This window comes from Anastrepha ludens, chromosome 6 (genome assembly GCF_028408465.1).
Source record: "Anastrepha ludens isolate Willacy chromosome 6, idAnaLude1.1, whole genome shotgun sequence".
Lineage (NCBI taxonomy): Eukaryota > Metazoa > Arthropoda > Insecta > Diptera > Tephritidae > Anastrepha > Anastrepha ludens.
Window position 1 is genome coordinate 4,797,688 of NC_071502.1, and position 27,884 is coordinate 4,825,571.

General features: G+C 38.1%; 2 protein-coding genes across 12 annotated transcripts; one reads left to right on the top strand and one right to left on the bottom strand.

Annotated features, from left to right (window-relative positions):
• The first annotated feature begins 1,071 nt into the window (after positions 1–1,071).
• LOC128867602 (putative nuclease HARBI1) lies at positions 1,072–2,938 on the top strand. 2 transcript variants are annotated; one of them, XM_054108987.1, is made up of 5 exons: positions 1,072–1,432; positions 1,493–1,933; positions 2,002–2,146; positions 2,202–2,306; positions 2,350–2,938. In XM_054108987.1, the coding sequence occupies exons 2-5, from the start codon at positions 1,928–1,930 to the stop codon at positions 2,520–2,522; spliced, it is 429 nt and encodes a 142-aa protein (XP_053964962.1). In that variant the 5' UTR covers positions 1,072–1,432; positions 1,493–1,927; the 3' UTR covers positions 2,523–2,938. The 2 variants fall into 2 exon arrangements, with proteins under 2 accessions (XP_053964962.1, XP_053964961.1); XM_054108986.1 differs by having other exon boundaries at positions 2,202–2,938.
• Positions 2,939–5,929: 2,991 nt separating this feature from the next.
• Positions 5,930–27,812, bottom strand: LOC128866585 (serine/threonine-protein kinase meng-po). 10 transcript variants are annotated; one of them, XM_054107440.1, is made up of 9 exons: positions 27,440–27,812; positions 18,100–18,368; positions 17,322–17,747; positions 8,471–8,732; positions 8,292–8,391; positions 8,039–8,221; positions 7,484–7,970; positions 6,996–7,347; positions 5,930–6,596 (listed from the first exon to the last, which is right to left on the bottom strand). In XM_054107440.1, the coding sequence occupies exons 3-9, from the start codon at positions 17,376–17,378 to the stop codon at positions 6,088–6,090; spliced, it is 1,950 nt and encodes a 649-aa protein (XP_053963415.1). In that variant the 5' UTR covers positions 17,379–17,747; positions 18,100–18,368; positions 27,440–27,812; the 3' UTR covers positions 5,930–6,087. The 10 variants fall into 10 exon arrangements, with proteins under 10 accessions (XP_053963415.1, XP_053963410.1, XP_053963408.1 ...); XM_054107435.1 differs by having other exon boundaries at positions 5,930–7,347; positions 27,611–27,812; XM_054107433.1 differs by having other exon boundaries at positions 5,930–7,347; positions 18,100–18,317.
• Positions 27,813–27,884: the final 72 nt, after the last annotated feature.

The following is a 27,884-nucleotide window of genomic DNA, read 5'->3' on the forward strand; positions in this document are numbered from 1 at the left end:
ATGCAAATCACTAAACAATTTTTTGTTGTTGTAGCACTAATACTAAAGCCTGTCAGTGCATTGTAGATTACCGGTCGTATTCGTCTAGCTCATCTAACGGTAGCCCTAGGAAACTTGCTGTTTCCACAGGTTGGGTCCAGAGAGAGCGGGGTGTTAGATGAGTGGGTTTGATGGGGCATGTGAGAAGGTGGTTAGTGTTGTTGTTGTTGTAGCAGCATAAACATTCCCCATACTTACATACGGGGAATGCTGCTGGAGTGACAGTTCTTGCCCGGAAATAAATCCGGGTCGTGTGGGTGCGTTTACATGCCGAACATATCGCACCCTAAATACAAAAGGGTCACAACTCAAAATTTTCCAAAACTGAGTTTTTTGCATAAACTAATTCAGAGTACACATTTCTAACTGCTGCAAATATTTCGTTCACATAACTATCTTCTTTAACTGGAAAAATACATTTATGTCTATTTTTATGTCAAGTGTGTTGCTTTTGCACGATCAACTAAAGGGAATTATTTTTAGTTGCGTTAATGGGCTCAAGAACAGCTGATTACTTTTATACACATAAAGAGTTTTATTTTGAGTTCTGCCTCTATAACTGTAAAAAGTGATAAATTTCGTGGTATATTATTTTGCATTGTGCCTCTTTAGTTGTGAAAAGTGAGTTCAATTAGGTTAGGAAACTTATAAAATTAAAACATTTTATCAGTTAAAAAGGCACAACTTAAGATAATATCACTAGTTAATCGAAAAAATTTAAGTTAAAGAGTCATAAATCAAAATTTTGTTTTATTTTCGCAAACATAATATAAAATTGAAAAAAATATTGTAGAACCTTCTTCAATGTTGTATATTTTCATGATGGAACAATATTTTCTTTAAATATTACAATAATTTTTACATAAAACGTTTTTCGTCTCTCCTGAAAATCTTAGTATTTTGAGTTGTGACCCTTTTGTATTTAGGGTGCGATATGTTTAGTATGTCGGGATCGATTCTGGATAAGTAGGAGTTTAACCTGCTACAGTATCCAGAACGTAATTGTGCGGTGTGGAGTCATATAGGCCCCTATTATGAGCAACATTCGATCTTCGACTGTAGTCGAAAGTGCTGATCGAACGAATTTTCATTTGGTATTATGGTGCTCATTCGTTGAAGAATAGGACTATTGTGAATTTCGATCGCTCGACGCATTTACAATAGATAATTTTTTCTCAGCTGATACAGCAAATCAAAATAAAAGAAAAACCGATTGTGTTGAAATTCTTTGCTAACATTATTTTTAAAAGTTAAAAAAAGTAATTTATGTGAAAATGAGTACAACGGAGTTGTAGTTCGACGATTCATCGGACGATGAAAGATTAGTGGAACTAGCTAGAAGTAGAAAACAGTTGAGGGACGCATCCAACCCCCTAGAAATGGCTTCCACTGAGTAAGTTCAGAATTTTCAAAATGTGTTGACGTACTTAATATTACAGAAATTTTCTTACAGATTTTTAAAGAACTTTAGATTATCTAAAGAGGCGTTTGTGAACCTACTGTCCACTACAGAAAACCAGTTGCAGCAGTGCACCCGAGCCAAATCGATTCCTAATATTTTAAAGCTAGCCACAGTTCTGCGATTTTGTGCTCAGGGATCGTACCAATTGAGTATTGGTAACGAAGGTATGATAGGACTTGCTCAACCCACTGTGTCTGTTGTGCTATCAGAAATAATAGATGTCCTGGAAAATTAATTTGCCAAAGATGGGTAAAATTTAGTAGCACAGAGGCTGATCTGCAACAAAGAAAAGCACATTTTTATAGCAAATACCGGATTCCAGGAATAATTGGCTGTGTTGATGGCACGCATGTTAAAATTGTCGCTCCCAGGAAAGAAGTTCAGCATTTGTATTACAACAGGAAGGGATTCTACAGCATTAATGCTATGATTGTAAGTAGACATTTGTATATATTTAAATATGAGTCATAAATTCTAAATGCGAATAATGTAAATTTTAGGTTTGTGATCATACAATGAAAATAACCTATATAAATGCGAAAAATCTAGGAGCTACTCATGACTCCATGGCTTTCAACATGTCGCCATTGAAATTGCATTTAGAGGAGCAACATCTCAATGGCCGTCGCAATACCTGGCTCCCCGGTATGTAATAAACACCAATTGAAACTCCGTTTTTAATAATTTTTGTCTGTCTCAGGTGATGCTGGATACGCTCTAAAACCTTATTTAATGACGCCGTTCAGAAACTCTGAGGAAGGGTCTCCACAAAGGACCTACAACAAACAACATGCCAAAGCGAGAAGTATAATTGAGAGAACAATTGGAGTCCTGAAAAATCGATTTAGATGTTTGTTGCAGGCAAGAGCTCTTCACTATTCTCCAAAAAAAGCAACACAAATTATTAATGTGTGTGCAGCTTTGCACAACATTTGCTTGTTTTATAATGTTCAACTTCCGGATGAAGAGTTATCCGACGAGACCCTCAACGATGATGCTGAAGATATTGAAGTGGAGATAAATAACGGAGAAGCAGAACACATAAGGAAATTCTTAGAATATTATAAAAAAATCTAAAAAGTATTAAATAGAAACCTTTATGCCACAGTTACTGTTTTATTTTTGTTATAAATTTTCTTTATTCAGTTATTCGTCATTCGAAAAAAATATGTATTTCAGTTCCTCTACGTATTTCAATTTGCTATTTAGTTCAAAATCAATCTCATTTCTTTAATAAAAAACATTAATTCATTTGTGCTGCAAATCCCTTTTGCAAATTGTGGATTCTCTTCCATTAATGCAACTAGCCTTTCTAATTGCTGTTTGGTACTCTTGACTTTCGACCTGCATAAAATTAACAAAATTAGTATATATTTATTATTTGGTTACTATAAAACAATAAATAATCGCAAACAACTTACATTTTAACAAGTTTTCCCACAGTACGCTCCACAATCGAAAGCAAAATGGCATTCGACTCTAAATTCGGTATTCAACGAAAATTTCGACAGGGTTGCACCGCTCATAATACCAAATTGACATTCGATTTTCGATCTTCGACAACCAACGAATACCGAAGATCGAATGCAACTCATAATAGGGGCCATAGACTCCGATTACGGCATTCGGGGATCGGGAGCTTAAGAAGGTGGTAAGTGTCTCCCGATGAATGTCGTTAATTGTCTGTCTAAACACTGTCCGGCCTGAAGTTTTTGTTTTCTTTGCTCTTGATGACCCTTCGAAGGATGTGTTTGAAAGCTAACGAGCAGCTAAAACGAAATTTGGCCATTTTGTTTTATTTATGACAAAAAGTCGTTAGGATAAAAGCAAGGCGAACTCATAGAAGGTAATTTCGCTAGAGCAACAAAAACGTGAACATCGAATGCGGGAATGATTATCATGTACAGTATTTATTTGTGCTTGAAAAGAAGAGGGAAGAGAAAGATTTTTTTTGTCACACTTTCTATATTAGAGTTTTTGTCTACTTCTTCACATTTTTCTAATAAAATTTGCCAGGATTTCAATTCTGCATTTCCGTCTTATTTTCCATTTTTCATTTTTATTTTTCCACGAGAGTGGCTGGCCTTTGAACAAATCTTCGAGTTCCTCAATAAATTATTAATTATGAATAAATTATATTGCAGTAAAGGCACTAGTAGCTAACACGATCGGTCTGCCTCAATAAATGTTTTGTTTAAGGGGTTAGGGGTAGTCAGAGACCCGAAAAAATCATGATTTTCAATAATGCTTTTTTGCTAGTCAATTGATTTATTTTATATTACAAAAATAAAAACATAGCTTTCATGTTTCGACTTGGCTTTAGCAAAATTTCAAAATTTCAAAAAAAAAAAAAAAATGATAATTGTAAAAGTTATCGCTGTTTGTGTGGAGCCCGTTTCCCCAGAAGTTCCTTGCGGTGATTATCACAAGACCTTGGAGATTCATCTAAAATCAATCGTACAAGAAAAAAATAGTTTTATTAATAGATATTCTTGTCCCTGATCGAAGCTTTTTTCTCAAAATTAACAATATGGCGGCCTCAGGAAACATTTTTCAAATTGTAGAGAAAAAATCCGACTATAAATAGTTAAAAAAAATCGAAATTTTTGAAAAAAAATCCTTCGATTAGGCACGAGTTTTTATGTTTTTCAAAAGCAGTATAAATTGAAATCTACCAAGCGGTTTGCAAGTTACAGTGGTCACCAGTTCAAAAAACATAGTTCTGAGAAAAACGCATTTTAAAGTTTTGCTATCGATTTATGCTGAGTTATACAAATTATTTAATTACTTACACTGTGTCATCTATTACTGGGCCATATAATAGTTCTTCAGCCGTCATAGCAGCTTCCAAGATATCGATTTGCTGTTGCCTACGTAGCATTCTATCTTCTCGAGGGTTATCGTTAGAGCGCTTACCTGCGGTCGGTTGCTTGCAGCTGCTGCTAGCTACTTGCTCTCGAATGCTCCGGAGCGCCCGAGCGACCTTTGTTAATTGTCGAATAACTCGAAAAGTATTTGTCGGATTCACTTCAAATTTTCACACAATATTTTTAAGATATTATACTTTAAGAAAATGCAAACAAAAAAATCCAAGTTTTTGAAAATTCTGACTACCTCTAACCCTTTAATGTTGCCATTTATCCACTCATGTGCACACTTAAAAATTTTAAAAGAAATTAGAAATCGTCAATTTCGCAACCGATTGCAGGGTTGACAAATTTTTTTGTCGATTTTCAATCGGTTTCTCAATTGCGCAAGACGCGTGCCAAACTGTAGACATTTCAACCGATTGTTTCGATTTGTTCTCCGTTTGTGGATTGAATAGGATGCAGAGAGAATACAAATGGATAAAATTTACAAAAAATGGAGAAGGGTCGACCGGTGTAGGTAAACGTCGGACACAAACCGTGGCAACAACGCGCACTACTCCGATCGTTTATCACCCGCACAAACGCAGCGATTCCAGGACCGCAGCAACGGCACAAATTACCGCAAGGCAATACCAATAAATCCGCCGCCGGAATGGATAGCACTTTATAGTACGCACAAGCACTAGCCAGGAAACGGAAATAAGCGCCAAAAAGTAGGCACCAAAAAAAAAAAAAAACAAAACTGGGACCAAAAAACGTCCCAAATAGTAGGCACCAAATATATATTTCCTACAAGTTTGCACCAACAAACAAGCGCCAAAAAGGTGGCAGTGTTATTTCTCACTAGAAATTAGCAACCACAAGGGAAAACTCTGGAAAAATAGCTTAAAGTGTATATATATATATATAGGTATAGCTCTCTCTCTCCTTTTCCTCTACGTTATATCTTTCTTCTCTCTCGCGGAACGAAAATGCCCAACACGTTGCATAGCCTTGAAATTTTACTTTCCATTCTCGTTTTTCCATCGACGTCTAAGAAGTTTCACTTCAAAAATTCCTCCAATTCCATTCCTCAACCCTAAAAACTTATCCTTTCCATCCTTACTCCCGCACAATGGTCTGCATACCTACTATGTATTTGCATTGTGGCTGCTAAAACAAGCAAAAGACAAAGAAAAACACACAGTTACACATTGCATCAGTGGCGTTAGCAAGAGGAAGCGGGCAGCCGCGGTAAAAGCGCAGACACACCAAATTTAGCGAAGTCTTCAACCATCTGTGCGATCCTTCTGGTAAAAAAATGTAGCACACAGATGACGCTCCAAGAAGTAAGAAGGCGTTGTTCCTAAGCAACGACAGATGGGCGTTCCCACTACTTAGGACTGGTAGCGGCAGGCTAATCACCTACCCTGTTAGAAATCAAAAACAGATTAACGAAACCCACGCAAGACCTAGTCTTGTCGAGGCCCTATGCTCACGAGAGTAGTGAACAAGGAAAAAAAAAAAATATTTGTACACCGTTCATTATTCTCAACCAGTGAGAAGATGTTAAATCGGTTTCACACAAGGGCGCTAGAGTTTATTGATTTCATTTATTGTATTTAAATATTATAAATTTATATTTAGGCTTAAAAAATCGGGTATTTAACAGTTGTAAAGGCGAATGGCGAACTACATATAAAACTAGACATATCAGTGGCATCACTATTGCTTAATTTATCTTCGTTTGTTGTTGTTATTTGTTACTGCAATTCTATCGTACGGCGAATCTTTTAAGCTGCCTGTTCGTGCCCCTCTATAAATCTGCTGTTTCTCCAGCCCTTGTCGTTGACGCCCTTCCGGACTCAAAGCACGGCTATGATTTGAGAACTGTGTTTGTTGCTGACGTCCATTGTGCTGCTCGGCAATACCGTTGAACTGGGGCTTCATCGAGGAGTAGCTCACTGTTCTTGATGGACCTTCGCTGACTTCTGCCGAGCCGTAAGCGCTATCTCTGACTGAGGAACCATTTTCTTGTTGTTTTAAATAATAGGTTGCGAATTGTTGTTGTTTCAGCTGCTGCTGAGCTTGTTTTTGTTGCTGCTCTTGTTGTTGCTGTTGATGCTGCTGCTGTTTTTCCGGAGTACCTGCCTTAGCCGGCAATGAGATCGAGGCAAGTGAATGGAAGGCATTGGCAAGCCCCGATAAGGTCACAGATGAATTGGGCTTCGTTGCATTTCCGTTTCCTGTGATCACATGGCTATCATTAGTGTTATTTGCATTTGACGAGAAAGAAGTATCATTTGGTGAATTAGCACTAGTTAGCGTTTGATTAGTAGCATTTTTTAGTGGTGGCGTTTGCGATAGCTTTAACCCAGCGGCATAAGCGTCACTATTATTGATAGCAGGCATACTTGCGAACATAACAGTTTTTACAGAATCAGATTTAGTTCGCTTCAATGCACTTTTCCTATGCTCATTCGGAAGTCCATACGTATCTAAGCCAATGGATTTCTTAGCTGCGGTGGCGTTGCTTTTATTATTTGGGTATTGGGCATAAGCCGTTTCATAGTCAGCCATTAGTAAGTTGTTGCTGCTAAGCGACTGGTTATGCCCGTAGAATTGAGCAGAGTTATTTTGCTCACCTAAACGGTTCAAATTGAAATCAGAATTATATATTTCTAAATGACTTTGTAGCAGATCTGGGCGTGAGCCCAGAGTCAAGAGACTGCCGCAGAGACTGTCGCCGTTATTGATGGTGGACATGTTGCCACTTGAGGGACTATATGATTTCTGGTGCGTCTGCGTGATGGCGCCCATCTCGCTGGGGCCTTCTTGTAGGGCGCCAGTGCGTGGATCAAAATGTTTTTGTGCGGCATCCTTTAGTGTGGTGTTGAATGCTTTGCTTTTTTCCAGTGTAGCACGAATTGATGAAATGTGCCCAGCGACTGGTTCACGAGAGACTGAGGATGAGGGCGAGGCATCTTCGACTTCCTCCTGTAAGACAATAAACCAAAATGTTTAAAAAATTTATTTTTGGCTATGAAGCAATTTTCCATTAAAAAAAAAATCTAAGAATACCGTTTTTTTGTCTTGGTAAATTTTCATTTTATATGTCTAATACAAAGCTTACCTCATCCTCCTCCGTTATAACGGACGCTTCGATCCAATCCTTAATACGATTTTTCTTTGATTGTCGATCCACATTGGTCTCTAAGCCACAGTTGGCCAGTGTGTACAGCAATCGATTCTTCTCATCGGGGCTGCTATGGAAGGAATACATGGATGGACATAATTCATCGGTTTCATATTCGGCCATTTCCTTTTCGGCTGTTTTCGATAACCAACGATCGTCAAGGAACTTTGCTAAATCAGTTAAATTTTTCGGTCGTCTTTCCGCGCGTGGATCTAAAAAGCGTTTAAACATGCGCTGAGCTCGTGAGGTGAGTAACTTAAAGAGTTTCGGCGTTCGTCTCATGGGCAGAATATTTGCGCCAAACCACGCCAAGTAGCGTACGTAACGCGGATCATCGGAGGCGGCCTTTTGCCAAGGCAAACAACCAGTCAGGCAAACAAAGATGACAATGGCAAATTGCCAAACGTCGTGACTAGGCTCGGCTCTACAAACATTAATTTGAACATAAATAATAAATTGGAACTTTTTCTTGTAAAAAAAAGACTTATTTACGTGTAGGTGCCTTCCGGTTTAATTTCTAATACTTCTGGTGGACTGTAAGGCAGCCATTCGTTGCGGCGCTCCACAATTGTGCCCGCCTGATAAGATTCACCGAAATCACAAATTTTGACACGGGTAAAATCTGACCGATATATGAGCACATTATCCAGCTTCACATCTCGATGTACAATGTCTCTAGGTGAGGAGTAAGAGAAGCTCACATATTACAGAATTTTCCTCGACATAGCTTCTAGTTGCTACTTACTTTGAATGCATATAATCCAAGGCAGCACCGATCTGTCTTGCCACTCGCTTCGCATATTCCTCACCAACACCTGTGTCAGTCATATTTGATGTGAGATCACCTTCAATTTGTTGATGAGAACGAACCAAAAACATATAATAGACAGAATTTGTATTAGCAGAGTTAGGTTCGCTGCTTACCTAGTGGCGCATACTCCTGTGTGAATATATAGAAACCGGCTGTCTCGAAGGCTACATCATAAGTGGTGACTATATTCCGGTGTATACCCAGATGCAGTCCATAATGGAATTCTCTAAAGAAGTCACGTATTGAGACGTATGGCTTTGGCACAGCTTTCAAAACCATTTCGGTTTGAGAGCCGCGATGTTCGACCAGCAAAATTTTTCCAAACCATCCTTCACCTACAATTTGTAAAATGTCGAATTCATCGACCAAATGGATCTGTGAAATGGAAAAAAAGAAAAATGCAATTTTAAATATATTTCAAAAAGAGAAATATATGTTCAAGATTTTGGCATCAGGGCTCAGGCATTTTGGACAATTCTGATCTAGCAAGGCAATCGTTAACTCTATCTGCCAATAGGTAGTGGTTAGTTTTTTATGAACCTACACATAGAGGAGGGCTAAGTAGGCAACTGAAGAGCATACCTAACACTCTATAAGGCTCACATCACGTCGATCTTAACGCATGGCGCAGAAGCTTGGACGATGACAATATCGGAATAGGCATCCCTTGAAGTGTTTGAGAGAAAGATTCTGCGAATGATTTTTGAAGCTTTGCACGTTGATGACGGCGAGTATCGTAGGCGATGGAACAAAGCTGTATGAGCTTTAAGGCGACAAAGACATAGCGCAGCGAATAAAGATCCAACGGCTTTGTTGACTGGGTCATGTCCTTCGAATGGATACAAGCAGGGCCGTAGAGAGCATATCCGGGCCCCGGGGGAAAATTGCAAATGCGGGCCCTTTCCAATTAAGTCTAATTCATATAATTCGAATTACTCTCGAGTCCGGGCCCCTCTAAGAACTCCGGGCACGGGGTAAAAGGTCCCCGATCCCCCCCTCTCGTCGGACCTGGATACAAGTGCCGTCCGGATCTGAAAGTATTTCAGCTGGTGGTAGCAAAGGAAGAGGAAGGCCTCCTCTGTGTTGGAAAGATCAGGTAGAGAAGGATTTGGCTTTACTTGGTGTGCCCGGTTAGAAACAACTGATGCGCTTTGTTAAGCTCGGCCAAAATCACATTAGCGTTTATCGCGCAAATCAAGAAGAAGGAGAAAATTGATGACAGTTCCAAGTAAAAGTGTTTTTAGGCACATTGCCGGCATTCAAAAATACGAACGATTGCAATCCATGGAGTAGGCGGCTAGTCTAATACAGTTTTTAACGAGATATCAGTGGTTAAGAAATTTTTTGTACACTAGTGTTATTTAATCACTTACATATGTATGTGAAAAAAACACGTTTTTAAAGTAAAATAACAACAAAGATTAAGTAAAAGCCATTAGTTAAATTTTCAATATTTATTTTTTCTTCATAAATCGGACACTATTAAGTTTTTAATTGTCTGTATTATCGATTTCTTACTGTAAATCCGATATGATAAAAATATATTTGTTTCAATCAATTCAGCCACTTTCAAATTACTCAGTGATAATTTTTATATACTTGTAACGGGTGATTTTTTAGCTATTATCTTTTTAAACAGTTAGTTTAAACAGCTGACGCACGTTTCGTGTTTTGTTTCACTGTCAAACATCTTCAGTTTGGTCTATAATTTAATCATGAATTGTCTTAAAAACGAACAACGCTTGCAAATCATTGAATTTTATTATAAAAATGCGTGTTCTGTGAAGAAAGTTTGCACGACATGTGGTTTCAGTAAGACGGTGCCACATGCCACACAGGACGCGTAACAATGGATTTGTTGAGAGGCGAGTTCAGTGAACATTTTATTTTACCTTCAGGACCTGTCAATTGACCACCCAGATCGTGCGATATAACGCCTTTAGATTATTTTTTGTGGGGCTATGTTAAGGCTCTTGTCTATTTACACAAGCCTGCTTCAATTAACGCATTGGAAGACAACATTAAGGCATTTATATGTGAGATACCGGCCGAAACATTGGAAGAGTATGCCAAAATTGGACTAAGCGGATGGACCATTTGAAGTGCAGTCGCGGTCAACATTTGCATGAAATAATCTTCAAACATTAAATTATATGGACTGTACTATCGATTTAAATAAAAATTTCATGCATTTTTCTGAATTTTACGTGTGTTTTTTCGAAACTTTCCTATAGGACTTAAAAAATCACCCCATATTATCAGAGCAGAGCATCACAACACGAGCTATTATCTCTTTCTCTCTCTTTCTCTATCCCTTGAAAAAGCAAACTGTAGTTTTCTTTTGCGTGAAAGCTGCAAATTTCTTCTGCAACAGCTGATCAAACTTATCCGATCACAGTTCTGTTAAATAAGTTAAACTAAGAAAACATTTTTAGGACAACAACAACATGCACGCCAAATAATTTTAGTTCTTTATTCTAAAGGATCTTTCAAAAGTGACGCTTAGATGACAACACTGAATAATGCCTAGATGGTAATAGAAAAAATCATCTTTGACATTTGTCAAGTTGATAGGTGCACAATTTTATACGATAAAAAATGCGTTAAAATGATTCAAATTTGTTATGAAAATGCTCAATGTTTAAGAACAAAATATCGCGAAATTTGCGATTTTTTTGCTGGAAAAACTTCAAGAAACTGGTTGTGTTGAGGGTAGAAAAAGGGCTGGCAAACCCAAAACTGGACGTTCTGTTGAGAATATTGCCGCTGAACAAGCTTTAACATCGATACCTCGACGTTCTCAACATTCGGCATAGGCATTCATGAATCAACTGTTTGGTGGATTTTACCTGTAAATGGTGGACATTTAAGGGGTTATATACCTTGTGAGCCCGAAAAAATGGACGATTGTCATACTTTTTTTTAAATATGTTTTAGAACTTTTATTCAAATGAGGCATGTATCATACTTAGGAGTAACTTTCAAGGAATACATTTTGGTGTTTTTATTTTAAAAAATGTTATTATTTATTGTTGATATCGCCCCTCCCCCGAAGCGCCGTTTTTTAGAAGAGGCTTGCGGTGATCACGGTAGCGCATGAGCAGCACAACTGAAATCAAAAAAATTAAATGATTATTGTAGAAAAATGTTTTTTAGTGAATCTGAACGGTTTATTTACCCAAAAAAATTTGTTTTCGATATGAAAACCGCTTTGCTCAAAAAACGATTTTCGAGGGGTTGAAAAATTAAAAAAATTAATTCCAGCGAACTATGCAAATATTTATAAAAAGTGAGCCGACAGATTCACGAGGTTGTAACTTCGAATAATTAAAAAAAAAGTTTATGCAAATCACCACGACGGTAATTTTCAAAAAACACAACTTCGAGATATTCTCGTCTAAAGTTTTGCGTGCACTTCATTTACGCGCGCTTCCACGGTCTGTAACTTTCATTCTAGTGCTCCGATCTGTATGATTTTTTGAATTTATATTTTTAAGATGATGTACTTTTCAAATATGCCCATAAAAAATTTTCGATTTTTTAGTCCAACACAAGGTATATAACCCCTTAAATGGCGTCATTTTTTGTTAGGATCCGCATTTTGAATAAAAATAGTGAAACCTCAAAGAATTTAAATTTTTACTTGCTTTATTTTAAAACAACATCTGGGCGCGCCTGTGAAAGACCCTTTATTTGGATAGTTCACTAAATATTTACATAAATGTATGTATGTATATCCAATTATTTAATTGTAAAATAAACTAATCGAATATTTATGCCCAGCACACAATGGTCGCACATTTGATTTTATTGTATGGGATTTTTGTCGCATAACAAAAGAACATTTCAAACAACAACAAGAGCTGAAAATACGACGCATTCGTTCGCATGGCGCGAAAAGATTTCTTATTGGCTTAGTGCCAAAGTATTTTATCTGTCGTGATACCTTTTCGTCTATTTATTACGACATTGTATGCATTTTTGTTGTTGTATAGCTACAAAGGCGTGTTATGTACATATGTATATATAAATCTATGTAGATGAATACGTATCTAAACCGATGTGTAATCAAAATTTTTGGATTTATTGTCTGGATATAAAAACTAAATGCCATAGGCGAAGAAATACCTGTGATTCCTTCTAATTATGACGAAATTTCTATGAAAAACTTACTGCAAATTTGTGGCGATAATTCATATTTAAGTTATTAGTCATTACGAGTGAATTGATTTTTATGGGCTTTAATGAGGTAACATAGAAATTTAGCAGACAATTCAAACAGCAGAGCACAGCTGGTGTTTCGTAGACTTTCCAATAGATGAGTTGGCAAATAATAAAATATTAGAATATTTGCAAAAATAAACGATTTTCCGTGAACTTTGTTTACCAAGAAGGAAACGAGCACCATCCAACATCCATCGAATTCGACTGATATTTCAACAGCCGAAAGAAAGCAATGGAGAAATTGAAGACGGCTCTGATGGCTATACCGAAATTAAAGCTTCAGAAATGTTTCGAGAGCTGGATCAAACGCTGGCATAAGTGCGTTGCAGTTACTGGGGCGTACTTTGAAGGCTATAATATCACTTTGGAGGAAGAAATTTGTATTTTCAATTATCTGAATATATTCCGAGAACTTTTTGATCAAGGCATTAGGAGTTATATTAGAGTATACATCATGCAACATTTTTTTTCCATGTTCAATCCTCTCGGGGCATAGAGCAAGACTTGTCTTGCGTTGGTTTTGGTAATCTATTTGATTTCTGATAGGGTAGGTGTTTAGCCTGCCGCTATCAGTCCTAAGTAGTGGGAATGCCCTCCTGTCGTTGCTTAGGAACAACGCCTTCATACTGTTTGGGGCGCCATTTATGTGTCATATTTTTCTACCAGAAGGATCACACAGATGGTTGAGGGCTTCGCTAAAGAGGTGTGTCTGCAGATTTCTCTGTGTCCCGAAGTTCCATATTTATAGAGTCTAAACATTGCTTTTATTGCTTCTTGTTGTATCTTAAGATCCAGGGGGAGAAAATCAATCATATCATTTAAGGCATCAACAACAACATACACTTCTTTGTAGCCTGTATAGTTCCCGGATTGTGGACTTAACCACGGTCCGTCGCCACTAGACCACAGAAGCGTAAGTGATGATTGATCTGATAAGTGCTGTGTATATCCATAGGACCACAGCAGGTTTCAGACCCCAGGCTTTACCAAAAGCTCTGCGGCATTGCTGAAAAATCCTTAATGCGCGATTCACCTTCAGTGAAACGTGTGTCTCCCAAGTTAGCTTCTTATCCAAGATTACTCCTAGATATTTAACTTCATCGGAAATACCAAGTGTCACACCTTTCAGTGTTGGAAGACTGAGCCCATCCAATTTCCGTTTTCTCGTAAACAAGACTATGGTTGTTTTGTTCGGATTAACGGAAAGAACTTGGGATCTATTCGATGTTAGCGCACTGACATCGTCCGCATATGCTTGGACATGAAAACCGAGTTCTGCATCTCCGCTAGTAGAGAGTCTACGATCGAGCACCACACAGCGGAGAAAGAACATCCCCTTGGGCACATCCTTGCTTGGCCCTGAGGGTGATTAGTTCGTCACTGTTCTCCCCAGTGGTTAACAGCCTCTCAGAGAGCATGGAATATATCCATTTTACAATGGTTTGATTAACTCCGTGTCGTTCGGCAGAAGAACATATCGAGCCGAAAGTGGCATTACCAAAAGCCCCTTCAATGTCCACGAACACGCCCATTGTGTATTCGTCAGCTTCCAGCCCGGCTTCAGTCTTGCTAACAAGATCGTGTAAGGCTGATTCACATGATTTTCTACTCTGGTAAGCGTGTTGATTTGTACTAAGTGGACTTCTCGGCAATACCCCCACACGAATATGATTTTCCACCAGTAGCCTTAATTTGTGGGAAAATAAATCCATTATTTTGGGTTTAAAACTATTTTATGGTCGATCTTTAGCTTCTGGGCAATGATACGACTGCTAACATGTCGGTCAACTTGGATTATTTCTGTGATTTTATCGACATTTTTGCGGACGGGCCTGCCAGTGCGACGCGCATCTTTAACATCAAAAATGCCTGAACGGAATGAACGAAACCAAAATTGCTCGTAAGTAACTATTACAGTGTCGACACCATAAAAACAATTCACAATTTGAGCGGCCTGGTTTTCATTTTCGCCTTTATCGAAGAAAAACTGTAAAATGTACCAAATCTTCTCTTTGCTGATTTCCGTTGTTAACACCCCGTAACTCACTACTGAATGGGACAAAACAAAACAAAAAACCGCAAAAAATTTATTTAGTGCGAAATGCCACCTTGACAATGAGCATAAATGAATAAATGAAATTAGTATGCAACATAATTCATAAAAAAATTGTCATGTGAAAAAAATGTACAAAGAAAATTGGCTAATATTACTTAAGGTACTTTACAGTAGGAGGAAAAAATGTATGGAAACCGAATACAGATAAGTTTAGTTAAGGCTTTTACTCCATTGTAATGTATGCTGCACCTGTTTCGACTGAGCGCTATTAGAGTCGCAAGCGCTTTTTACACTATATCCCATGAAGTTGTCGGGGTAATTTCTGGCATAAAGCACTCAGATATACTGGCTTTGGAAAGCAAGAGGATATATGACAAAAGCCGAAGCCTTGGCAGGTCGTTAATAGCTGAGGAGCGCAAAGAAGTAAGATACGAGAGTACAGTCCAATCGTGATAGTCCGACACATACGGGACCGACTCGTTGTCGGATTATCAAATATTTCGGACTACCGAAGGTTCCACTCCGTAGATCCCACTTAGGTAAAGAGGTGTTTCACCACGCTCGTATCGCTGAATTATGGCCCATTTATCATTCAGCGTAAGTGTTGTATGTTTACGTTTGTTTGACGTCGATGCCATCACTAAGTAAAACCAAATCAAAAAATAACGACACGAAAAGACAGAAAAAAATCACAACAACACCGTCAGAAATCGCGAGAGAACTGGCGTTGTTCAAATTTAATGACAAATACGTTGTGACCGGGAAACAAAACACAATCCCCCTCTGCTGCGACTGATCAAAATAAAATAATGCCAATTGCATCCATAGACGTTATGAGGTTGTCGGATTACCGAACGTGTCGGATTAAGAAATGTCGGACTATCACGTTTGTACTGTATATCTAAATGGCAAAGACGTTGAGATACAACAACCAAAGGGAAATGGACACATCGACTTATTAGAAATGTGCAGGCATGGGTAGATAGAAAACATGGCAATGCCGAATTTTCGCAGTTCCTGATAGGACATGGTTGTTTCAGGGAATATCTCCACAAGTATGGCCATGATGATGGAGTTATATGCTCATTTTGTGCCAAGGCAAATGAAAATGCTTAGTATATATTATTTTACTGCCAAATATATAGTAAGGAACGAGAGTTTTTGGAAAACAAAATAGCAGAACCACCGGACAATGTTCCACACATGCTACAATCTAAAGAAGCGAAGGGATGGGATTGTGTTAAAAAATTGTCAGCGTGCGTACTCAATGATTTGAGACAAATGAAGAGAAGACGAAAAAGCGAAAGCATAGCACTAAATAGCTGAAGTTCTGTAGTATAATAGTCTGTACTTCCTTACGGTTGGACCATTTTCTCAATTGATTTATTTGGATGCAAGCAAACTGGCGATACCGGCCATAGAAACTTACCTTTCTATGGTATGGACAGAGACATGGTGGGTGGGGGAGTAATGTTAGGACAGGGGTGGCTCTCTCATCAAATGACCTAAACAGTGGGTGGTGACAAGCAGATGCTACCTTCGACGTATTGCATCAGGGCAATAACGGATGTTAAGTTTAGTGCTTAAACCGCCTCCCGACGAATACTTAAGGGTTGTACCGGGGGGGATTGGTACATTGACGGTAGGAGGTTCTTTTTTTTCTTAATTGACGCGATAACCGCTTACGCGATTTTGGCCGAGTTTAACAAAGCGCGCCAGTCGTTTCTTTCTCGTGCTAACCGGCACCAATTGGAAACATTAAGTGAAACCAAGACTTTCTTCACCTGACCTTTCCAACGCAAAGGAGGCCTTCCTCTTCCCTTTACTACCACCAGCTGGTATCGCATCAAATACTTTCAGAGCCGGAGCGTTTATGTCGATTCGGGCGACATGATCCAGCCAACGTAGCCGCTGGAGCTTTATTCTTACATCGTTCCATCGTCTGCGATATTCGCCGTTGCCATCGTGCAAAGCTCCAAAAATCTTGCGCAGAATCTTTCTCTCAAACACTCCAAGCGTCGCTTCATCGGATGTTGTCATCGTCCACGCTTCTGCGCCATACGTTAGGACGGGCATGATGAGAGACTTGTAGAGTGTTAGTTTTGTGCGTCGAGAGATTACTTTACTACTCACTTGCCTACTTAGTCCAAAGTAGCACTTGTTGGCAAAAGATATTCTACGTTGGATTTCATGGCTAACATTGTTATCGGTATTAATGCTGGTTCCTAAGTATACGAAGCTCTTTACAACCTCGAAATCATAACTGTCAATAGTGACGTGGGTGCCGATACGCGAGTGCGCCGACTGTTTGTTTGTTGACAGGAGGTACCAGGTTTTTTCCTCGTTCACCAGGAGGAGGAGTAGGAGGTTTAGTTCGGGTTAAAGTCCCACACTGACGGGGTTATGTTTTTGATGCTTCCTTCTCGTAAAAAAAAGGCTTTTACTCAATGATAATTAATTTTTATAGTAGTTCTATAAACTTTTTATGAGGATTTATTTAGAGGTTATACTACATAAAAATTTGATAAAAATCCATTTTGAAAAAATATGAGTTAAGGCCTTTCTATACTGAGGTAACGTATATGTACTAAAAATTATGAAATATTGCACCTCTTCAGGGCACTTTATCATTTAATTATGGAAGAACTCCGCCTGTCATTAAACCTAATTTCTATTGGACTTACCTTTTCCAATTCGAATTCTCGAATTTTGTGTATATTCCCTCGTGGTTTTTTCGACATAATTACACCGTTTACACCCAAATGTACGAAGTTGTGTCAACTGGGACGTTTCATGAAAATCGGCCCTTTATTGTGGAATTTTTATAAACATATGACAAAAGCCGTTACACATTTGTTGGTTGCCAACTACTCCGAGCTCTGCACTAGTCACTTTGGTTATCTTCTTTTCAGTCACATTGGGAATACTTTTCCATAACCAATTTGTTTGTAATAAATATCTCACGCGTTGGCTAATAAATATATGTGCATACACATATGTACGTATGTAGGATTAAACTCGTATGTCTTTAGCGCCAATGCGCCAGTACTATTTGTTTTGATTTTGTTTAGAACATGCGCCAAATGTGTACGATGCTTGCTTTACTTTTTCTGCGAAAAGAATTTAGAATTGTGATTTTGTGGATTTTGTGCATAAACAAAAACATAAGTCGAGCCGACTTTTCAACCATACATTTTCTACATCACAAATATGTATGTATGTAGGGGCGTGCGTATGTAGTTGTGCGTACATATGTATGCATGTAGTTGCGTTTGGTTTTGAAAATTTTTGATCACAATGCGTTTACGAAACAAACTCATGCATGGCATTTGTTGTGCTGATGCTTAACACCCGGGGCCCTGACCCCATTATTCACCCACTACAAATTTCTTAGCGGAATAGCAGACATACTTTCAATACTTTGCAATATCTGCTTTAACTGTACGAACACAAAATACTTACACACAAGCAATCCATTTGTCGCTGAGCGTATAACGATGGTCAACAACAAAACCGACAATGCCCATTCACTATTTACACATTCGAAAGTCAAACTCTGCTTGGCTTAATACACTGCGATATTTTGCCATGCCCCATTGGCTATGGTTTTAATGGATTTCTTTCGAATGCCTGATTTCTTTATGACCGGCAAATGGAGTTCGAACTCAACGATCAACGATCTCTAATCAACACAACACAATCGGCAAGATCAACATCGACGCGCCATTCGCCTATTGTAATAAAAGCAAAAACGTAGTGCGCGACAGGCAGTGTAGACGGCGAGCAGCCGGCAAGATATTATTTTTAGCGTACAAACGGTTCTCCGATGCATCGATCGTTGACAGTCATGTGTAAATACGCGCACATACACACATGCACACATGCACCGAAGGAGGGAGGGCTGGGTGTTTTTGTTTTGTTTTTCGTTATTCGGGCATGCAGCATGCGGAAATCGGAAATCAGAGCCATGCATAGGTTAGCAAATACATATTCACACACAGGTGACGAACTTTATACACCTACAAAAATGTATACTATATGTAAACTTATATATATATGAGTTTATTCACTCAATACGGCAATGATGTACTCTATGCATACATATATATTGTATATATACTCGTGTATTATTTTCTTTTAACTTATGGATCGCCTTTGTGCACATGTTGAGTGAATGCCCGATTTCTTTGATTTTTTTATTTAAAAGCTTCAAGCGATTTACTGTTGATTAATTTGCTTCTTTAATCTTCCTGGAACAAAGGCTATAAATCTGCATTATTGCTTGATATTTATGTTTTTGGTTGTTGGTAAAGCCATTAAGTATTACCTGTAGCAACGTTCGATTTCTCAGTTCTACTTTTTTTTATTCATATATCGATACCGAATGTACATATCGGATGAGTAATCATATTTTTTCTTCATTTCATCTCAACTTTGAACCTACAACCAAAATTTTTAGGATTTTTCTGGGTATGCAATTTTACAGCCCATTGAATTTTAGTATGAGAAAGTACAAGTTTCAAGTGACTACAAAATACCTTTAACACGCCTCTCCTTTCACACGAAGTACATGATCAAATTTTTTTTATGGAAGAAATTTATGGAAAAATTGCTTTTGTAGTGCAATGAATTAATAGCGGTTGGGACAAGTATGCCTCAAAAGTATTTTTTATTAATCTTGCCTGACAAAAAAAAACTAAAAAACACATTTCTTTTGAAAAGCAACTCCTTTTTATTGAGTTCAGACGGTGGAGCACTGAATTTGATCAATTTATTAGTATTTATTTGGCGTTGCGTACTTATAAGTTTGAAATTGGCATTGAGGAAAAGAAATTTACTACTTAATGCAATACATATGTACACTCCGCGAAATTCAATTAAGGGGACAGATACCTGTAAAACTTCAAAAAAAAAAATTTGTTTTCCATAAAATGTTAAAATAATTCTTTAAGAATGTGTCAAACATTTTTTGGAACGTAAATTTAAGTATTTCTTATAAAGGGTGGTTAAATTTCAAAGGCCGATGTTGAATGTGAACCACACCTAAACGTCAACCCCACCGTTGGACTTCTTTCTTTGGGGTTATTTGAAAGAAAATGTGTACGACGATAAGCCAGCAACAATTCAAGAGCTAAAGGAGATAATTCGGCACATTAACGGCATAGAACCTCAATTATGTCTCAGCGACATCGAAAATTTGGACCATCGGATGGAGGTGTGCCGCCGAGGCCGTGGCGGCTATTTGACCAATATTTTGTTCCATACGTAATTGAGCTATACCAATATCATCATAATAAAGAGAAATGACAATAATTTCCTAAAAAAACTTGTATTTTATTCAAAATCAACACCGGCCCTTGAAACTTAACCACACTCTATAATAGATCGTCAACTCTCCAACGACTCCATTCTTTGCGTTCGAGCGCTGGGAGAGGTATAGTTACGTTGCCGACTTTAGACGCATTTTTCTCAAAACTACAATATATTTTTCGAATTGGCGTACTCGATAACTCGAAAAGTTATTGACCGATCTCCCTGAAATTTTGCATACATCTTTTTTATGATATTACTTTCTATGTGAATTTAAAAGTTTTCGGAAATTTTTCAAAAAAATAATTTTTTCGAAGCAAAAATAGTAGGAAAATTTGCCCCAAAATTCATGTTTTTTGTTTTGCATTTTATTCCGCGAGTTTATTTTTCCATTCTTACAGAAATTATGACATTAACAAACAACAAAATTTTTGGGTTTTTGTATTCAGGTCACTGACGCCGATGCTACAATGCCCACCGATGGAGAAGCCCCGCTGCGACCTTCCTGGAAGAATTGAGTGTACATCCGCCGTTTTAAATGTTACAAAAAAAAAAATTTTTCGCAAAATTTACAAAAAAAAAGCATTTCGTATGTATTTCTCAGTTGATTGAGCGATGAATAAAAATATATATTGGTGCGTAACTAAGTTCTCACTGTTTTTTTGATGAAAATACAACTTTATTCTGAAAAAATGGTTACAAGTGAATCATTGAAAGTATTCGCCATCGCTGGCTACTACTGTTTTCGATCTTTCTGGTACATCTCGTATACCGTAGCGGTAAAACCTCATCTTTTGAGGCTATCCACGGATCAAGCCATTTTTTGATGTCTTCATATGAATGGCTCTGCTGGTCAGCTAGACCATGTGCCATCGATCGGAACAGGTAATAATCGGACGGCGCAATATCTGGAAAATATGGCGGGTGGGGTGGGATTTCCCATTTCAGTGTTTCCAGGTAGGTTTTAACGGGTTGGGCAACGTGAGGCCGAGCGTTGTCATGCTGTAGAATCACTTTTTCATGCCTCTCCGCGTATTGCGGCCGCTTCTCGCGCAGTGCTCGGCTCAATCGCATCAATTGCAGTCGATACCGATCCAAGGTTTCGCTTGGTTTTAAGAGTTCATAATAAATAACACCAACTTGGTCCCACCAAATACATAGCATAACCTTCGCAGCGTGAATATTTGGCCGAGGCGACGACGTAGAAGCATGATCGGACAGTCCCCATGACTTTCTTTCCTTTGGATTGCTGTAATGAATCCATTTTTCATCACCCGCCACGATGCGGTGAAGAAAACCCTTTCTCTTTTGCCGCTGGAGCAGTGGCAGTTGTTCGCAGGCGAAAAAACGACGTTCAACATCCCTTGGTTTTAATTCATAAAGAACCCAAGTTCCCTAATTCTGAATCATTCCCAAAGCATGCAATCGCTTGGAAATGGATGGGCGGGTAACTCCTAATATGGTACTGAAGCAAGCTCTTCTTGCGTTTGATACGGATCCTTATTGAGCGATGCCTCCAATTTAGTGTCTTCGAAGGTTTTTGGCCTTCCTTTACGCGAACGGTCGTCAACATTAAAATCGCCGTCTTTGAAGCGACGGAACCAATCTCGGATCGTTGTTTCACTTAAAAAAGTATCTCTATAAACTTTTTGTAGCTCTCGATGCGCACAATGCTGGCGGCATTTATTGACAAACAACGAGAACTTAGTTGCGAACCTAATATTTTTTGAAAATCTAACACGCAACGTTTGGTTTTTAGTCATAATTGCCTAGTTTTACAGGCAGAAACATTTTACACTATTTATGTCGAGTATACTCGACTACGCTGGTAAAAAATTATACCAGCAGAAAAGGTTTTCGAAATTAAACAGTTAAATGGCTATGAAATATGTTTTTGAAAAATTGTTTTTTACATTGTGAAGTAATATTTACTAGATTAGGTTCTTCATTTTAATACAACACAGTTTCTATTGCAAACTATTTTTTTTGCCTCAAACTTAAAGGCGAAATTCGATAACAGCATAGTTTCTTTAACAAAAAAGTTTTCGGTAAATGCATCTCAAATGTGTGTATATAAAATTAATACTGATTGCCAAATTTATTTATAACTTCAATGCAATAACTTCCGATTTCCAATGGAAGCAACGCTATTTTAATCTCCAAAACGGTAACGTTACTTGAATTTTTTGGGCACAACTTGAAAAAATAATTAAAACGAAAAATTTTGAGAGCAAAAACCAGGAGCCGTTATGATTGCAACAAATTTTAATAGCGTGAATGTCAGTGCCTTTAATTTAAATTTGCGTAGTTTATGTACGTGCTTGACTATCATTTGCGCTCTAACATACGCGCATAGTTGAGTTGCTGTCGAAAAATAGGGTGCGGGTACGTATGAGTAACATGGCAATGTGTGCGTGTAAAGTAATGAAAATATTAAATTCATTGTAATGTATAAGTGATCTAGTGATCTCGATTGACGATTAGCCGAAACACGTATTTTTATTTATTTATATACTTTAACGCAATGAAATTATAATTAATTACCCCGCAGTAGTAAGGCTACTAGCAGCTGGGGCTATCGGCCTTCACTATTTTTATTCAGTGACCAAGTCAAGGAATATTATTTTCTCTTGAATGGAAAATATTAAAAAACTAGAGCTGGGTTTTTGAAATTCACTCTTTTCATCATTCATAATTTATGATCTGATATAAGAAGGGAAATAATATAGATTGCAGTTATATCACATGAATCAGAAAATCCATCAGTGTATTGCTTTTTAAGTGAGTTTCGGGCTATTTTTATTATTTTATTCTTGATTTGGAATGGAATATGAAATAATGAGTTTGAAATAACCGACAATTTCCGGAACATTCTAATGAAAAAGTTAACTAGAAAGTTTATTCTCACGTTAGAATTAAAAAAAAAACAGCTTGACTCAAACAAAATCGAAGTGTTTTCAACAAAAATGTAGGGTCAAAGATTTGAAATAAATGTAATGCAAAATTATGATTGAAATAAAACGGCAAAGCTGATGGCTAGGCACAGGTGTCAAATTCTAAGTAGAGTATGGTCGAAGAATAGAGGAAAGCTTCCGTGAGTCGTTTGCTATCAAACGAGTCTTTATGATGTAAAACCTTATGTTGGAGAAGTAAATAGAATTGAACTACAAATCTTGCAAACAAGCAAAACATTGCGCAACTGCCATCTTAGAGGCAAGATTATGCATACTGATAATACAGCTCACGCTGATTCAATAGATATCACTGATTGTAGCAAACTCGTTGTTACTTCTCGCTTCACCAAATTGGATAAAGAAGCAAAGCAGATGGTATGAGGAAATAATAAATAAATTCAGTATAAACAATTGCTCGCACATGAACTGAGTAGTTAATTGAAAAGTAAACTTCTCTCTTCTCGGATAAAGAATATCCGATAAAACATAAGGCATTTTGCTGAAGTTTTACAATAGAAGTTTGGCTTCATTTATTGTTGCTAATTGCTCTAACGATTTGCGGAAATGCACATTGTATGAACTTATTAGGGGTTCGATGTTGGCTGAGCTCCCTGAGCTTCAATTTTTGGAGGGATCTGCACAAATGGAGTGACCGACAGTTTTATGCCAACTCCGAATGGCAAATGGCTATTTATCGGGAGCTTTGTTCATGGCATGGAGATTTGCCCTTGCCCGACGTGGAGCGAACACTATCAGAAAAAAACTATTTCTATCAACTGTAGAAAAAGGAAACTATCTTCCACTTGAGATGTGTTAACCTTCTCTGCGCTATAGCGCAGCATTCAAGGAGAAGTTGCATTGGAGTCTCCTGGTATTGATCACAGAAATGTCAAGAGCATTCATCAAGAGCATCAAGAGCATGCTCGTGAGCATTCTCAGTTTATCCTTGGCGAGAGTTATGAGTCTGTCAAACCTCTTTTGGTTGCACCCTCTCAGTAAGGATTTCCCCTGGCATAGCCCCATAGTTTGATGCCAGCAAATCTCCCTTAGCTCTTCACTCCTAAGTTTCTTATTGATGATATGTTGTCCCATAGCAAGGAAGGGGGTTCGGGTCCTATTAAATGCAAGGCCGCAGCCTCTTCCGCCAATGCGATCGCTATTTCGCTCCCAGTTATACTCCTTTGTCCAAGGACCCAAATTAGCCGGATGCGATTCTGTGTTCCTTGTAAAAGGTGGTTAAATTTCAAGGGCACCCAAACGTCAACGACACCTCTGGACTTCTTTGGGGTTATATTTCAAGAGCTTAAGGATGAGATAATTCGGCATTAACGGCATAGAACCTCAATTATGCCTCAGCGTCATGAAAATTTGGACCATCGGATGGAGGTCTGCCGTCGAGGCCGCGGCGACCATTTGGCCAATATTTTGTTCTATACGTAATTGAGCCATACCAATATTATCATAATAAAGAGAAATGAAAAAAATTGTATTTTATCAACACAGGCCCTTAAAACTTAACCACCCTTTAGATTCAGTTTCGCGATACACTCAAGGACCAGTGAGGACTTAATCTCACAGGATGATAGAACCTTGAGTTCCGCCTGACTGACGCTAGGAATGGCAATTCGCTCATTCCGGAAATTTCTGTCTAAGATTATCTTTGCACAAAGACAGATGGCACACATCTCCGCTTGGGAGCTGCTTGAAAAACTACCCATAGGCATAGAACTCTTGGTTCTGGGGCCGTATATTCCAGCGTCAATTGCTTTCTGGCCTCTTCAAGCCATCTTTGTACCAGTGCAGGGCACACTTCGGTGTTAACTTTCAAGTGCAGGTCTACTTCAGTTTAACTTATCGTCCAGTTCAATTTTGAACTTCTTTTGGAATTTGATGACTTTAATGATATGACCTCTGGGTAGCTGGGTACGTGGGAGTTGCAGCCTCAGTAATTCCATGTTTTTAGATGACATCAATTTTCCTCTTTCGAAGCCTTTCCTGGTATTATTCAGCAGGGTACGCTTGGCTGATTGCTAAATGACTATGTGGAGCGGTGTAAGTTCGAGCATCATCTCCATCGCAGCTGTATGACAGGTCCGCATCGTTCCCGTGATGCATACGCATGCTAAGCGCTGAAGCTTAGTTAGCGCTGCCCTCTCCGCCAAGAGTGTGGCTCTCGATGCCCAAGCGATCGCTCCATATGTACAGGGTGGGCCATATAGCGTTTGCTTTTTGAACCACCTATTTTTTTGAGAATGGTAACACAAATGACATGTCAGATGTGTTCATAATTTACTTAAAGGATTGACACTTACGAAATGGGACGCTATACGCTTCAACAAAATTGGGAAATATTTAAAACCCATTTCCAAAGTCGTGAGTCTTCTTCTTCTTTTCTGATTTTCACATCGGTGGCTACGTCAATAAGCAAAATTGTCGGATTTGGGGCTCAGAAAATCCACACGCTACAGTAGAGAAGCAAATGCATCCACAACGAGTCACTGTTTGGTGTGGTTTTTGGTCTGGCGGCATCATCGGACCATTTTTTTTCGAAAATGAAGAGAATGACATTGACGACATTTGGTTTCAACAGGACGGTGCAACTTGTCACACTGCCAAAGTTACACTCGAACTTTTGGCTACCGTTTTAGAAAACCGAATAATCAGCCGAAATTCCGATATCAATTGGCCGCCTCGGAGCTGTGATTTAAGCCCGTTGGACTATTTTTTGTGGGGAGCTGTTAAGGACAAATGCTATGCGAACCATCCAGAGACGATTGATGCTTTAAACACGAAATCGAAGTTGCCTTTCATGAAATAGGAGCCCAAACAATCGAAAATATGCTTAAAAATTGGGTTGATCGAATGGCCTACTGTAAAGCCAGTCGTGGCAGTCATTTGAACGATATTATTTTTCATTCATTAATGAAAATGTTCAATTTTCAAAATAAAATAACAAGTTTGGAAAAATATTCATTGGTTTTTTTTTATAGCCGATTCAAAAAGCAAATTTTACATAGCCCACCCTATACATTCATCTCAGAATTCTTGGGCTACATCCACAGGAGTTTTCTACTAGACGTTGCTTTGGACAAAGCTGCATCAGCATGCTTCTTACCGCTAAGCTTGGCATCGAGGACAAGTCCGAGATATTTAACTTCGCTGAGCAAACCAGGTAAAACTCTTTACCTGGCGAAGGAATGATGGCTGTTTTGGACGGCTTTATATAGAGATCTACCCCATTACATTTTCCTAATAGCGGCCGCGCCTCAGCAGGAAGGTATTTCTGCCATGAAAAAAGCTCCTCATACAAATATTTGCCGTTCGGAGTCGGCTTGAAACAGTAGGTCCCTCCATTTGTGGAATAACATCAAGACGCACGCCACAAATAGGAGGAGGAGCTCGGCCAAACACCTAAAAAGGGTGTACGCGCCAATTATATGTATATAGAGTTTTTTGTAAACACAAATAGCAAACAGCAAAGCCGAACTGAAAAGAGTGTTACACATAAGCTATCTAACTCTCTAACGGTATAAGAAATGTTAAAATCGGAACATTAGTTTCTGAGCGATGCTCTTTCGAACAAATTTTCTACGATTTTATATATGCGCAAAGACAAATTTTTTACATTTGAAATCTGATAGGGTTGACCTATGTATGAGTTCAAACAGGAATTAACAGGTATTTTTTATTAAGCATAGATATACGAGTGTGTGAATTCACGACTTTGATAACTACATTAGTGCACCTACCCATGTAAACAATTTTGTATTTGCTACTACATTCGAATTTCGAAATTTTGTGATATCTGACAGATTAGCAAAAAAAGCATTTCTGATCGTGATACTGCTGCTGATGGCGCTTCCGATGTGTTAGAAGGCATAGCAATAAAATTTGAACACACGAAATATACACAAAATACACACAAGCACATACAAACATATTTAACAAGCACGAAAAAGAGAGCGGCTGAGCATGTAGTGGAGTGTAGTGCTCAATTTCTTTTGAAATCCGTACATACATTCCATAGAATGATTCTGCATGTCTGAACTTAGAATACATGCATACATACGCACATTTGTACATATGTATGTATTATTATTGTATATTAATACAGCTTTGTCAAATTGTTTGCTTGCATTTGAATGCGAACATTTTTTTAGCAATGTTGAGATGGAAAAATAAAAATAATAATAAATTCTCAAATAACGAAAATGCTTTGCTTTCTTTGATTGATTTCTGTACTTATTGATGACTATGCGTTTTTGAAGAATTTTGAATCAGCGCATTTTGAATTTCATCAAACATGCACCCACAATCTAACAAACACATAGAACTACGCGTATGTGTGTGTGTGTAAAAATATTGATATACATAATAAATATATGAAGGAAACCCATGTTTCTGAATCAAGACATTGGGTCTTTGAGTCGGTCCGGTCGCCGTTTGCTACTATCAGTTCTTGCCGCACTGCACCGTCTGTTTGTAGTACATAAAATACAATATATTCAACAACTTCAACACTTTTGCTCTTCATTTACATTCTGAATTTGCATTTCTTTTCTTCGATTCGTTTTCTCACTGCGAGCCACTTATATAAAGATTATAAATACTACTTTTGGTAAATTTTCTTTTATCTTTGTATTCTGCAGCTGGTTTTTTTTGCAAGTCTGTAACACAATTTTCTTTACATTAAGTGTGAATATAATTACATTTTCTCGGTCAATTAAAGTATTTTTTATGCTTTTTTCGATGGGTAAAAAAATCGTCGGTTTTCTATTTTTAACTAAATACGGCAGGCGAGGTACTTGAACAATAAAAATGAATATAATGCGCGTGTTCACTATGGCCGTTGCTGCGCGGATTTTTCCGAATTACCGATGCGGAGGAATTTTCATTTCAGACTGGCAGCTCAATTGTTGCTATTTCGCGATCGTTGCGCTGATGCGCTCGCAGGAAGTATTGATGATACAATGGGTCGTTTGA